The following is a 14,794-nucleotide window of genomic DNA, read 5'->3' as shown; positions in this document are numbered from 1 at the left end:
GAATAAAGGATATGTGCTGTATTCTAAATGTAATCAATAATGGATTAAGACTATCTCTTAAAAATTTTAATCTGTAGAATGCTTGTGCTACAACGCCACCTGGTATTCTGCCTTTTCTTGCCACGGCCTATCTGTGGGAGAGACCTTGAAGTTTGTGTTACTCTTGTCATTCCTCACATACATACAGAAAAGTGAACTGCTCTTTAATTACAACTGCCAGCAACTCACAATTGATGTCCAAGAGCAGATATTTCAGTCAGAGTATTATAATACTCCCGTAAATATATAAGTATCTGTAATTTTCACTCCATGCATCTGAAGATGTGGGGGGTTTTACCCATGAAAGCTTATGCCCAAATAAATCTGTTACTCTTTAAAGTGCCACAGGACTCCTCGTTGTTTCAGTAAATACATAAACATCTCCACCTAACCTGATCTCCATGCTTTTGCTAATTTTTGGACTGAGCAGTATTAAAAATAAAATAATGTTCCTTAAAAATAGAATTGAATAGAGTAAATGTAAAATCAATTCCCAATGTCAGTACTATTGTTTTTTCCATTTTTTACTTTAAAAAAACTACAAGAAACCCTGATCACAATATTATGTTTGTATTTGCATATGTAAAGTAAAGCACATATTTCCATTTTTTTGAATTTTAATTTCATAGTTACTTCTGTATGATTATGTATTTTACTACTGTTTGCTACCTGGATAAAATATATTTAGAAAGAAATACAACATGTTTTGCTATTGCTTTCCTTTATTTAGCAAGAATGACTGTTTTGTTTTAATTTTTAGTAGTGTCATAATTTAATTGTTCTAATACAAAGCCGACAGTAAAAATTGAAGTGTGTTTGACAGAAAAATCATCCAGAACATCATTTATGGTTCCTATTTTACAAACTTCAAGATACAAAAACAGGTAGCCAGAATAGGGGCACTCACCTTCCTGTGTGTATGGTGAATACCTTACAGCATAAAATCCATGTAAAAACTTCTGAGGTTCACCCATCCCTAGTTTAACCTTTTATGTCATGGTACATGAACACCGTTAGGTACTGGTTTATCTGCTTTCCCAGGTAGGTCTCAGAACTGCTTAGAGTTTCCTCTTGGGAGGGGCTATCTTTTTATATGTTACCTGTTTTAAGACAGACCATTCCTGATGGAGTGAAGTTATTCAAAACTTCATTGTTTCCTAAAGATCCATCTTTTAATTTTCTTCCTTTCATTTTTTCTTCCCCCATTTTGAGGCACAGTTAGGCTATTTCTGTGTTTAACTATTTTCTAAGTAGAGCCAAAGCCCTTCTAAGTTTCTTTGGGAAGAATGGGAGGAAATGTCCTTGCTAAGCAGTCTACTGTAATTTATGTTGGCTCAAAGATTTCTTGATGAAAATTAGAAATCCTTACTCGACATACAAGTTCCAGAAAATGAGATGGAGACTCAGAACTGCCTATTCTATAATTATATTTTATATTTCCTAATGCAATTCACAGCTTAAGCATGGCAAAGGGTAGCTGTTGTCATGTGACCTTTCAAAATGCTGCTCTGATTAAAATGAATGAATTTGTATCTTTCATGCACCTACCATTAACAACCCCAAACAATTCTGTAAAACATTCAGAATAAAATATATTAAAGCAAAATCTAATGTTAATACAAAGTTAAGGTTGAGAAACTGAGCACAAAAAAATCAACAAATTAAAAAATGTTAAGGTTGTGAATTAGAGATGGTCATAAAATGGGCTTTTTCTGTGGAAAAACTACTACTTTTTCAGCACAAAATTGAACACTGAAAATATTTCCATTGAAAATCAAAATATTTTGATTTGTAAATGTTGCCTCATAGATGTTGTAGTTCAGAAGCCTCATTCTCCCCTTTCCTCTCTAGGTCATGGTCCCTGGTCGGAGCATATATCTTATGATGCACCACAGTCTCCCTTCATGCTGAGAGGAGGCATTTGCTTCATGGGAGTCCTTTGCTATGGTACATCCTGGGGATAGCTGAGGAGCCCTGGCAATAGAGAAGATTGGGGACATGAGGAAACTGTACTATAATTCGCATGAGTCACGGTAGCAGGATATCAAAAACAAAATATTTCAGTTTTGGGGCATTTGGTTGTTTGAAACAAAATAAAAACATTTCCACAGAGAGCAGATATTTGTCACTAAAAATTTGTTTGATCAAAAATCGAATTTTCTGTCAAACCAATTAGGATAGAAAAATTTTGAGCAGCTCTATTATGGATGTAATTTTAACTATATCACTGTATGATGGGAGGCATCATTATGCCAGAATTTTTGTTTTTTAGTAGGATTTTCTTTAATATTAATTTATTAATAAGAGGAAGTTGATGTTAGAACCACAGTTCAACTTCAGGAGGATTTTAGGAACAACCTACGTTAGTAATTTTATTTAGCTTTTCTGAGAAGGGGAGGGTGTTTATATTTGATAAAGAATTTCAGTGGAATTGGCATGTTGCTATGAAGGCTCATTTCCTGCTATCTCACAACTACTGATGCAGACCTGAGCATTTGTATAACATAAATGTTGAGGTGAAATCAAGATGTTTATTTTTCAAGCAGGAGACATTGATTCTGCAGTAACGTTTTATATTTCACCACTTTTATTTCTATTATACCAAATGATTGATGTAATCATTAGTTTGATGAATGTTTTGTTCAGTGAAGTTGTCGACATCCTTTCATCCGCAAGAGACAGTAGGAATTGCAACCTATGATGTAGCTTGTTTACAATATCTCATGTGACTGAATAGTCCAATCCGAGATTTGCATGATTTTGGCAGTTGTTGCAAATGTATGTATCTTGGTTGGGAGCTGCTTGCTTCCTACTAGTTCTTTTCTCTTCAGACTGTAGGAGCCAGCTCCTGTCATGGGCTTTAATGCCCTGATGGAGATGATGGTGCCACTAGTTACAATCATTTGCCAAGGTTTCCCATTGGTCAGGAGCAATTCCAAATTCCTTCATATCTTGCTTGCATGTGTTTTTATAGCTAAGCTTGGGGCATCCTGTTGTTCTTGTTTCCCCTGATAGCTCCCCATATAGCATGTCCTTGGGTATTGGTCCAAGGTCCAGATGACCTAGCTAGTTCAGTCATCTTTGCCTGAGCAAGGCTATCACACTTGGTAAATTTGCCCTTTGAAGAACCTCTGCGTTGGTAACTTTATCTTGCCTTTTGGTGTTAAGTATGTGGCATTAGCAGTGTAGGTGGAAACTGTTTAACCTTTTCTCCTCTTGAGCATAAGTTGTTCATGTTTCCCCACCATAGATGAGAGTGCTGAGAATGCAAGCTTGATACCCCAGCATTTTGGTCTTGATGGTAAGCATTGAACTGTTCCATGCTCTTTTGGTGAGTCTGCTAAAGATGGTGGCAGCCTTTCAATGAGAATATTTAGTTCTTCATCCAGTGAGAGGTTGGTGGTCACTGTAAAGCCTAAGTAGCTGAACTTTTGGACTACTTCTAGCTGGTTTGCATTTAAGGTGATTGAAGAATAGTGAGAGCAAATGCCTGACAAACACTTGAAAGGCAGTCCATGAGTTCTTGTAGTAGATCTTCATTGTGGGCTATGAGGGCAGGATCATCAGTGAATAGCACCTTTTTTACATTAGTCTGTGCCTTAAGTTGTGACTGGATGGAAACTCTTCAACCTATCTTGTGTGGAGATACACTTTATCTTTCACAGTCCTTAAACATGCAGTTCAGGAGTATTGAGAAGAAGATTCCAGAGTGTAGGGGCAAGAACACATCTTTGCTTCACTCCACTTTTCATCTCAAAGCTGTCCAAAGTGGACCAATTGAACCAGACAGTGCTCTCCGCACTTTTCTTGGAGTTGATGCAAAGAAAATATCATGTCTGTAGTTGACATGAATCCACACTGTGATTTGAGTTAGACACAATTCGCCAGCTATTGTAGGTGAACTAAGATGACTTTCGCAAAAGCTTTTCCTGCTACACTTAGTAGTGAGATACCACTGTAGTTGTTGCATTCACTCTTTTCGCCTTTATTTTTTATACAATGTAATGATGTTTACATCATGCATCTCTTGTGGTACCTCACTCTCTTTCCAGCATTTAAGTAGCAGCTAATAGGCTTTCTTTCCCTGACTTGAGGATTTCCGCTGGGATGCCATCTTTTCCAGGAGCCTTGCCACTTGATAGTAAATCAATGGCCTTGCTTAGCTCTTCCACAGTGGGCTCCACATCTAGCTCTGGTATGCCCTGTAGAGCTGGTATTTGGTCCAGTGATTCACTGGTGATGTTTCTTGTGCATATAGCTCTGAATAGTGTTCAACCCCACAAGAAAACTGCTTACTTGTATCTGTAATGATTTCACCACTATGCAATTTGAGAGGGGCAATCTTGTTGAGTGGGACCTAGAGCTTTCTTCGGGACGTTATACATGACTTTGAGGTTTCCTGTGTCGGAGGCTGTATGTACCTTTTCACAGAGCTTGGTCCAGTAATGATTTGCACAGGATTTGCTTGCTAACTTCATCTCGGTTTTTGCATGTCAAAGTCTCACTTTGGTGCTCTCTGTTGGCGTATAAACTTAGACTCATAGACTTTAAGGTCAGAAGGAACCAATTGATCGTCTAGTCCAGGGGTCGGCAACCTTTCAGAAGCGGTGTGCCGAGTCTTCATTTATTCACTCTAATTTAAGGTTTCGCGTGCCGGTAATACATTTTAATGTTTTTTAGAAGGTCTCTCTCTATAAGTCTATATATTATATAACTAAACTAGTGTTGTATTGTAAAATAAACAAGGTTTTCAAAATGTTTAAGAAGCTTCATTTAAAATGAAATTAAAATTTTGATCTTACACTGCCAGCCCGCTCAGTCCGCTGCTGGTCTGGGGTTCTGTTCACCTAGGCCGGCAGCAGGCTGAGCGAGGCCTGCAGCCAGGACCCCGGCTGGTAAGGGTCCGTCAGCCAGAACCCCAGACCAGCAGTGGGCTGTGCAGGGCCGGCGGTCAGGACCCAGAGGGCTGGGGGCAGAGGGCTGGAGTCAGGGCTGGGGGCTGGGTATGTGGTGGGGTGTAGGTGTCAGGGCGGGGGGGGGGGTTGGGTATGGGTGGGGGTGCCAGAGTCAGGGCTAGGGTTGTGGGAGTGGATGAAGGAGTCAAGCAGAGGGCTGGGTGTGTATGAGGGAGTACAGGGCTCAGGGCAAGGCCCTGGGATGTGTGCGGGGCTCAGGGCAGAGTGCATGGTGTGTGTTTGGGGGGGGTCGAGGCTCAGGGGAGAGGGCTGGGTGACTGCCCCCCTAAGAACTCCCAACCCCCTTGCTCCTTGTCCCCGACTACCCCCTCCTGGAACCCCTGCCCCCAACTGCCCCCCAGGACCCCACCCCCTGTTCCTTGTCCCTGGACTGGACCCTACCCCCTACTTGTCCCCTGACTGCCCCGACCCTTATCCACACCCCCGTCCCCAGCCAGACCCCCGGAACTCCCATGCCTATCCAACCACTCCCCGCCCCCTGACAGGACCCCCAGACCTCCTGACTCATCCAACCCTCCTCCCCCGCACTCCCTGCCTGCCCCAACCACTCTTCACATCCCTGCCTCCTGACAGGACCCCCAGACCTCCCAACTCATACAACCCCCCCAGCTCCTTGTCCCCTGACCACCCCCTCCAGAGACCCCCACCCTAACTGCCCCCAGGATCCTCTTTGCTCCTGGTCCCCTGACTCCTATCTGCCCCTGACAAACCCCAGGACTCCCAGGCCCCATCCAACCCCTGCCCCTAACCCCCAGGAATCCCCTATCCAACCCACCCTCCTCCCTGTACCCTGACTGCCCCCACCCCTTATCCAACCCCCCCAGCCCTGGGCCCCTTACCATGAGGCTCCACACAGAGCTAGATACACTGCTCCGCAGGAGCACACACCCCTGCCCCTCCGGTTGAGCAGGGAGCGTGTCTGCCTCCCCTTGGAGCCAAACGCTGCCCCGCGGGAGCGTGCAGGGCGGCATGGCTCCAGGGGAGGAGGGAGCGTGTCTGCCTCCTCGTGGAGCCAAACGCTGCCCCGCGGGAATGTGCAGGGCGGCATGGCTCCAGGGGAGAAGGGAGCGTGTCTGCCTCCCCACAGAGCCAAACGCTGCCCCGCAGGAGCGCGCAGCCCCAACCCCCAGAGCGCTGCGCACGGCGGCAGGGCTCCAGGGGAGAGGAGAAGGCGGGGGAGGGGCCGGAAGCTTGCTGTGCTCGGCCCGGCGCTCCGGCCTGAGAGCACGGACCCTGCGGCTTGCCATGCCGGGAGAGTGGGGCCATTTGCCCACTCTGTGCACACGGCTATGCTTCTGCTCCCTGCCCCCACGGGGGGAGCAGAGGGCAGAGGAGAGCAGGCGGGCTGGGCAGGATTCTTAATGGCATGTTGGAGTCCCGGCAGGCTCCAGCGTGCCATTAAAAATTGGCTCGCGTGCCGTCTTTGGCACGCGTGCCATAGGTTGCCGACCCCTGGTCTAGTCTGACCTTCTGCACAACGCAGGCTGCAGAATCTCACCCACCCACTCCTGCAACAAACCCCTAACCTATATCTGAGCCACTGAAGTCCTCAAATCATGGTTTAAAGACTTCAAGATGCAGAGAATCCTCCAGCAAGTGACATGTGCCCCACACTGCAGAGGAAGGTAAAAAAAACCCAGGGCCTCTGCCAATCTGCCCTGGAGGAAAATTCCTTCCCATGGCAATCAGCTAAACCCTGAGCATGTGGGCAAGACTCACCAGCCAGACACCCAGGAAAGAGTGCTCTGTAGTAACTCAGATCCTACCCCATCTAACAGCCTATCACAGGCCATTGGACATATTTACCACTAATAGTGAAAGATCAATTAATTGCCCAAATTAGGCTATCCCATCATACCTCCCCTCCATAAACTTATCAAGCTTAGTCTTGAAGCCAGATATGTCTTTTGCCCCCACTGCTCTCCTTGGAAGGCTGTTCCAGAACGTCAATCCTCTGATGGTCAGAGCAGTAGCAGTTCTCAATTCTGACCTGATTAAGTGGAGTGGTGGGTGATTATTCTACCACTACTAGTAAGGTGTATTCTGATTGTTCTATAAAAGAGACTCACTGGACCAAATTCATCCTAGGTGTAAATCCACTGACTTCAATTAGTGTACAGCAAGAATGAAGTTAGCCCACTGTGCACTTTAGCCAATCTCAGAACAACTTACTCATAAAATAGTTTGCTTAGATTTTTGGGACAGGTCTAGGTGTACACTAGATCATGGTGTACATATAAGAGGTCTAGTAAGGTATCTGATGAATCCGCTTATGGCTGACAAGCCCAATTTGAGAGCGACACAGCTTGTTACAAGTTTCACAGATCTGTGTATTGTCTGAGATGGAATCTAAGATTATAGCACGCTGCTCTTCTCTTTCTCGTTTTGCTTCCATCCTCTGGATCAAAGCTGCTTCATGTTGAGCTGCACTCAGTGCCAGATGCTGCCTCCAGATTGGACAGGATTCTGCACACTCCTCCCAGCTTCTACATTGATGTTGGACAACTTCATATCATTTTTACACACATTGTGGTACCGCCATAAAGGCTGACCCTGCTTTCTAGAGCCATCACAAATCTCACTGTATAAATATTGTTGGGGATATTGTCTCCTCCCATTGTTCTGATATGATCAAACCATTAGTGCTTTCTAAATGTCAGTCTTGTGTGCTCCAGAACCTCTGTGTTTGGTATTTTGTCTTCCCACTTTATTTTCAGGATCCGGTGCAGATATCACAGATGGTAACTGTTCAGTCTCCTTACGTGCCTAACATATATAGTCCATGTGGGACAGGTACATTATGTTTTATTTGTCTGTAAAACACCAGGCACATTGCTGGTAATCTGTACTTAATTAATAATAATATATAAAAACTACATTTATGAATAGAATATTTTTAAGGTTTACTTGGCTGGCTTGCACAAATTCTAGTTATTATGGTTTAGAATGAAAGAATGAAAGCAGTTTGACATGTTTAACAAGGCAAACATATCATTTTGAAATTACAAATTAACTGGAGAACAATGTAAAATATTGACACATACTGGTGGCTGTGGATTTTAAAATATATATATATATATTTATAAAAATAGTTTATTATGAGAAAAGATAAATAGGAGAACCACAATTTCCTTCTCTATCCTTTTTTTTATTATGTTGTGTGTCCCTTCTTATAAGGGCAGCATTCTGCCAGGTACTGAGCATGCACTCTGGCTCTGATCCAGCAAAATATTTTAAGCACATGTTTAAGTACTGTTGTTGACCTCAATGGCCTACTCACATGCTTTAAGTATGTGATAAAGTGCTTTGCTGGACTGGGGTCAGACTGCTTGGGTTTTTTTACAGACTCAAGCCTTAGGACCCCCTCACTGAAGTCACTGGTCCTACTCACTTACGTGAAGTTAGGCATGTGCTTAAATATCTTGCTGAATCAGGTCCTAAACTAAACACACACACACACACAAATCTTTTCAATCTTGCCTTATACAAAGGTTTCTCCAGACCCCTAGTCGTTTTTGTTAGACTTCTCTGAACTTCTGCTTTTTCTGCTAAAATCCTTTCTGAGATAGTGACCAAAACTAAACAGAGTGGCATACAATTGATTCACATAGTGGTATTAGAATAGTTTGAGAATTATTTTCTATTCTTTATACATCCTAACATTGTTGAATATTGCCCACTTCTGCATGTTGAGCAGAGGATTTCAGTTTTCTGTCCACTGTGAAAGGCATATTTTTTCCTCAGTAGATTCGGTTAATTCAGACCCCATCAATGTGCATGAATATTATAGTCTAAGTCTAAGTCATTCTTTCCAGTATCCATTAAGTATCCATTAAGTTGCATTTATTGACACTGAATTTCATCCACTCTCTTAGTTACATCCTTCTGAATGTTATACTTGGCTTACCTAAATAATTTTATGTCCCCTGCATATTTTGCTAATTCAGTGTGCATTCTATCTTTCCCTGATCATTAATAAATATATAAATTAGTACAAGTACCAATTCTGTTAAACATTGATCATATTGAAAAATCTTCATTTACCTCTACTGTTTCTTATCTCTTACCCTCTTTTGAAGGAGTGTCTCTAAAGTTTTCTGAAAGTCCATATAAAACATATCAGTTTGTTCTCTTTTCTCCAGAATTTGGGTGACCCGATTTTCCTTTACAGAAGTCATGCTACCTTACCCCCATCATCTTCATCTAGATGTTTTATAAATTTATTTTTAATTATCACTTTTATCAATTTACCTGGAATTGAAGTGAGGTTTAACAGTCCACAATTCCAAGCATTTTTCTAGCTACTTCTTTAAAGGTAGTGTGACAAAGTTCCTCCTCTACCTTGGTGGGTCCTGCGCTTATTGGCAGATTTGCTCACCTCAGTGATCTTCCCCACAGTCTGGGTCAACTCCTCCTGTGTCTGATCAGGAGTTGGGAGGTTTGGGGGGAACCCGGGCCCACCCTCTACTCTGGATTCCAGCCCAGGGCCCTGTGGATTGCAGCTGTCTATAGTACCTCCTGTAACAGCTGCATGACAGCTACAACTCCCTGGGCTACTTCCCCATGGCCTCCTCCAAACATCTTCTTTATCCTCACCACAGGACCTTCCTCCTGATGTCTGATAACGCTTGTACTCCTTAGTCCTCCAGCAGCACACCCTCTCACTCTCAGCTCCTTGTGCCTCTTGCTCCCAGCTCCTCACATGCACTTCTTCTCCTCTGGCTCCCCCCTCCCTGACTAGAGTGAACTCCTTTTTAAACCCAGGTGCCCTGATTAGCCTGCCTTGATTGGCTGTAGGTGTTCTAATCAGCCTGTCTGCCTTAATTGGTTCTAGCAGGTTCCTGATTACTCTAGTGCAGTCCCTGCTCTGGTCACTCAGGGAACAGAAAACTACTCAACCAGTGACCAGTATATTTGCCCTCTACCAGACTCCTGTACCCCACTGGCCTGGATCTGTCACAGTAGGTACATTATATTATAATTAGTTATGAAATGTCCTTCATGAAATCTTTAGCTAATACTTTTTGGCAGTGAATTCCCTTATTCTGAACTCGCTTACACCGATATGTAACTGATATAGGTAAGAGGAGATTCAAGCCTCAGTCTTTTAAGCCCCAATCCTGCAAATATTTATGCATGTGCTTAAGCATTCTAACAGCACACTGAATACAGTGGGACTACTTGTATCTTTAAAGTTAAGCACACGTGTCTGTAGAACTGGGCAACTCTTTAAAGCCAGATGTGAAAAATCTTTCAAGCACTGGAAAACTAACTAGAATTTCTTAAATCTGGCCATTTCTACGGCTCCTGTTGAATTGTTCCCAAATTGTTAATCACCGAAACAAAAGATTATAGAAGCACAATGCAGTATTTGCTCTCTTTCATATTATAAGATGTTTCTTGAAAGACACTCAGTAGAACTCTTCCCAGCGTTTAAAGTCTGAACCTATCATCCACATCACTTTTTAAAAGCAAGTCTATTTTTTCATGTGTTCCCAGCTACCATATTTATTCATGATATCTGGCTGTACAAGTTGCCTCTTTCATATTAATGGAACCCAGAGTAGAAGAAATGCCTCTACCAGTATAGCTATATTATAATCACAGGCGTGATTGCAGTGCATGTAAATATAAACAAGTTAGCAAGATTTGAGCTAGTTGAGAAACCAATAGCAGCAAAGCCTCAGTAGTGTGAGCTATCTACCTGAGTAAGTACTCAAGGCTAAGTTCCCTCTAAGCTGTGTGGCCGCACAGCAGCCTATTATGCTCCCAACCCTGGAGCTGCCATGGCGAGGAGAGATGCTGTACTCAGTCCCGGACCTGCCGCGGCTGGGAAAGAGGCACCTATCCCGTGGCCCCAGCCCCAAAGCTGCCACAGTGGGGAAAGGTGCCTCTCTTCCCCACCCCAGCCCACCCCCCGCAGCCCAGTTGCTGCTGCAGGGAGAGAGAGATGGAGAGAGTCCTCTCTCCCTGCCATAGCCCCAGGGAAGCCTGCACCCCAAACCCAACATCCCCAGCCGGAGCCTTCACTTCCCCTTCACCCAAACCCTCTGCCCCAGCCCTGAGCCCCCTCCCACACCTCAAACCCCTCATCCTCATCCCCATCCCCACCCCAGAGCCTGCCCGCCACAGCCGGAGCCCTCACCTCCCACACCCCAACCCTCTGCCTCAGTCCTGAGCCCCCTCCCACACTCCAAACCCCTCAGCTTCACCCCCACCACATGAATTTTGTTATGTGCACCAATATGGAGGTGATGTCTGACACATCACCTCCATGTTGGTGCACACAACAAAATTCATTCCACACATGCGTAGGAAAACTTAGAGGGAACACTGACAGGGTCCCAGGCAAACTTGTACAGCCTGCCCTGAAGCCCATGCTGTTACAACTTCACTGATGTTGGTACCTAAACTAGGTAGATTAAACTAGGTAGCTCTCATATGTCTACACATGCTGCAAAAACATACCCCAATTGCAATATAGACATATGTTAAGAAACATACTGTGTTTTCAGACTACTGTGTTACCAGGTGCTGTACTTTCAGGATGAGACATAGCACATCAGCAACAGGAAGGATCACTGTAAAGTGAATAGAAAAGTATGATAGTGATAGCAACTGCTCCTGGTCACAAAAAGGAAAGCCCCCCAAAGTGGTCGATATTGAAGAGGAGAAATACGTAAGTGCTGTAATGCAGTGAGGACAGAAGCTCTCCAGAGTCACACTCCCTAGAGTGAAATCCTCCAGACACAGAGGATTTGATTGCACTCGATTTACACAGTGTAACTCTACTGATTTTAGTTGTTACTGCTGAGTTATGCTACTGTGAGATCAGAATCAGGCCCAGCATAATGAAAGAGAGATGTCTTCTTTAAAAAGTACAAATCTTAAATACACTTCTCATCTCCATATCTCGGGTAGTTGTTGGCAGGTTAAAAGCTTTTTGCCATTGGACATGTCTTTCTGTTTACACAGGCAGCAAGTAATAAAGGAATAGCATCCACCCTTGGGTAGAGATTGTTCAATAGTCTGTTTCTTTCTTGCTGTTACTGACTCTCTATGGCCTTTTAAAAAAATCTATAGGGCTTACTCTAGAGCTGACCTTGTCTAACTGTATTGATGGTTAGCAATTGAAGGCTAATTAGAAAGCAAGTTACTGTGGTAGTTCCTGAGTCATATATTTAAAGAGACAATACTGCTAGAAAACCACTTATGCAGCTAGATTATACGAATTAAAAATATAATTCATTCATATTCATATGAAGTTGTAATATGCAACAAGGAAGTTTTTCCTTTGCTACCACATTTTCCCTCATTTTTACTCTCTTATTTTTCTGTTCTCTAAATTACATATAATTTTAGAGCTAAGGGATAAAAAAGGGTTTAAAAAACCACACAAAACATGTTAGAATAAATTCTATAAATGACAGATAAATCAGGTAAGAGATTATGGAATAGAGAGTCTTGCATTTCTGGGTCACCTTCTCAAATACAGCTCAAATTGCTGGGCTGCAAAGTTTATTTTTTGATGGAAAATTACACAGTAGCCTGTGTAAAATGAATTGATGACCTCAATCCAAATCATAGAATCATAGAAGATTAGGATTGGAAGAGACCTCAGGAGATCATCTAGTCCTACCCGCTGCTCAAAGCAGGAATGCCTAGTGAGCAGTTGTCCTTATTTCAACCCACCACCACCATTGACACGAATTGGCAACTTTGTTGGCCAAAGGTTGAAAGGCTAGCCTCTCACCCTAGAGGGTGATCCATTCACACTTGTGAGGCATTGTAGGAAGCATGCCCTGTCACTGGCTCGGCCTTGCCTCTTCTGGAGATAAATGGAAGACTTCAGTCTTCAGGCCTGCTGGTCCAGTTCCTGTCATAAGTAATACCTTCACTTCACATTATTTTTCAAATATGAGCCACAAACAAAAAAGTCATTTCTGTCACTGTTGAGCACAGAACTGCCACTTCCTTCCCTTGCAAAAATTTTTTAAAAATACATACACACAAAAAACATGCCACTCATGATATGTATGTAAGCACATGTTTATAAGAAAAAGCAAATGAGAACAAGTTAATGGTCTCATATGATATATGAGCTTGCTGCTCTCCTTGAAGTGGAGAGAACTGAGAGATTAAATGCATTCATCAGGATCACATGTCTGTATGGTAGATGGTATTGTACTGAATAGCAGAAGTACTTGAATTTACTGTACTCTGTTGCAGAAAGTTCACATAAAGTCCTATGCACCACTCAAGTCCTTAAATGGATTTGTAGACTAGCAGACTTTACAGCAGTAGGTGAGCAAAAATGAAGCCACTGTTGTCAACATAAAATTGCCTTTAATGTATTTTCAGAATTAAATGCCTTAGATGCCCTCTTTTGCAATTCAGGGCTTGCATACATGCAAAATTTGACTGGTTTAACTAAAGGTAGGATTTAAAATTGATTTAGTTAAATCACTACAAAAGGTTGTCTGGACACACTTCAATATAGGACAGATTCATATTGATTTATTAAGCTTAAATCAATTAGGACTATGTTTAAGCTAAATCAAAATCAAGTCACTCTTACCCCAAAAGAAGAGCACCTTTTTAGGGTTTTGCACCATTTTGGAGCTCTGCTGTATGTTAATATTGGATGGGAACCAAGCTTCTAAAAAAGCCTAATGTCCCCATAGCTAATTGATTAGCAGCATAAAGACTTTAACCCTTTCTCTTCATTCTTTGATAGAATAAAGTATGTAGCTATTTCTGATTCTGTCTTTTGTGTACGTACACTTTAAATGTAAAAGGGCTACTTTTCTGGAGAGGGGTGTTAATTGAAAATGATCTTACAGAATGAGAAATGTACTGTATTTCATTCATGGAGTTTTATATTTGTTCTTTGTTTTCCTTATCTAAAATAAATTACGTAGTCTCAAAGTATATGGGTTGATTTTTGTGTGTGGAAAGTATCGCTATTTTCGACGACATGGATGGTTGATGTAGCAATTAACCTTTATTTTTTAATTAGGCGTGTAGTGTTTTATTTATTTAATTAGGCATGCATAAAACATTCCTGAGAATCTGAAAAATCAACTGCTCCCATACTTCATCTGGTGAGTTGTATTTTGCTTTTCTGAATGTGTGTGTGTGTGTATAGTACTTTGGGTAACTGAACTTTACTAAGATCATGTCTTATCTTGTCCCATTGACATAGCTCCCACTGCTCATTGGGTGTGGTTTAATTATGTTGATGGGAGAGCTCTCATCTGTCAGTATAGAGTGGCTACAGATGAGATCTTAGAGCACTGCTGTTGAATCGATATAGCTGCGCTGCAGTAAGGTCTCTAGTGTAGACGCAGCTTAAATATCCAGGGATTCTCCACAAACACAGTGCAGCAGCTTTCACTTATTTATTTTTCCTAAAGTGAGGGCGGGCATGTTCCAAAAAGGGTGACATTTTCAAAAGTTAAGAATGTCAGTGTAAATACAGACCCCAATCCACTGAAATCAGTTGGGCTCCATGTGTACTACCACAGCAAGTAAAATCTCCCACAGCCCAAATTAAGTGCTGATTTTACTTTCTCCAACACAGACACCCAGTTATTTATTAGCGCTAACTGGAATTTTTTTTAAACAAAAACTATTTTTGATTAAAAATGGCTTTATTAAAATTTTCTCCAAATTGTTGACATCAAATTTATTGGTTTCTCATGAAAAATGTTTCTTTTAATTTTTTTTTCCAAAATGTCATAGAAAACCTCATTGTTCTACCAGGCTGGTGTGGTGTA

At 42.3% G+C, this 14,794-nt stretch overlaps 1 protein-coding gene across 3 annotated transcripts in view; it reads left to right on the top strand.

Annotated features, from left to right (window-relative positions):
* FSHR (follicle stimulating hormone receptor) overlaps nucleotides 1-14,794 on the top strand; it is a 165,716-nt gene that overhangs the window by 71,863 nt on the left and 79,059 nt on the right. The window contains exon 3 of one of the 3 annotated variants that reach the window (XM_039532583.1): nucleotides 1,891-2,072. The exons of the other annotated variants lie outside the window; for them this stretch is intronic. Coding sequence (XP_039388517.1) covers nucleotides 2,038-2,072 — 35 coding nt within the window. The 5' untranslated portion in view covers nucleotides 1,891-2,037. The remainder of the gene's footprint in view (nucleotides 1-1,890; nucleotides 2,073-14,794) is intronic. 3 annotated transcript variants of the gene reach the window in all.

Source organism: Mauremys reevesii, linkage group 3, assembly GCF_016161935.1.
Source record: "Mauremys reevesii isolate NIE-2019 linkage group 3, ASM1616193v1, whole genome shotgun sequence".
Lineage (NCBI taxonomy): Eukaryota > Metazoa > Chordata > Testudines > Geoemydidae > Mauremys > Mauremys reevesii.
Note: the sequence above shows the minus strand (reverse complement) of the source record. Positions and strands in the feature narration are given on the sequence as shown.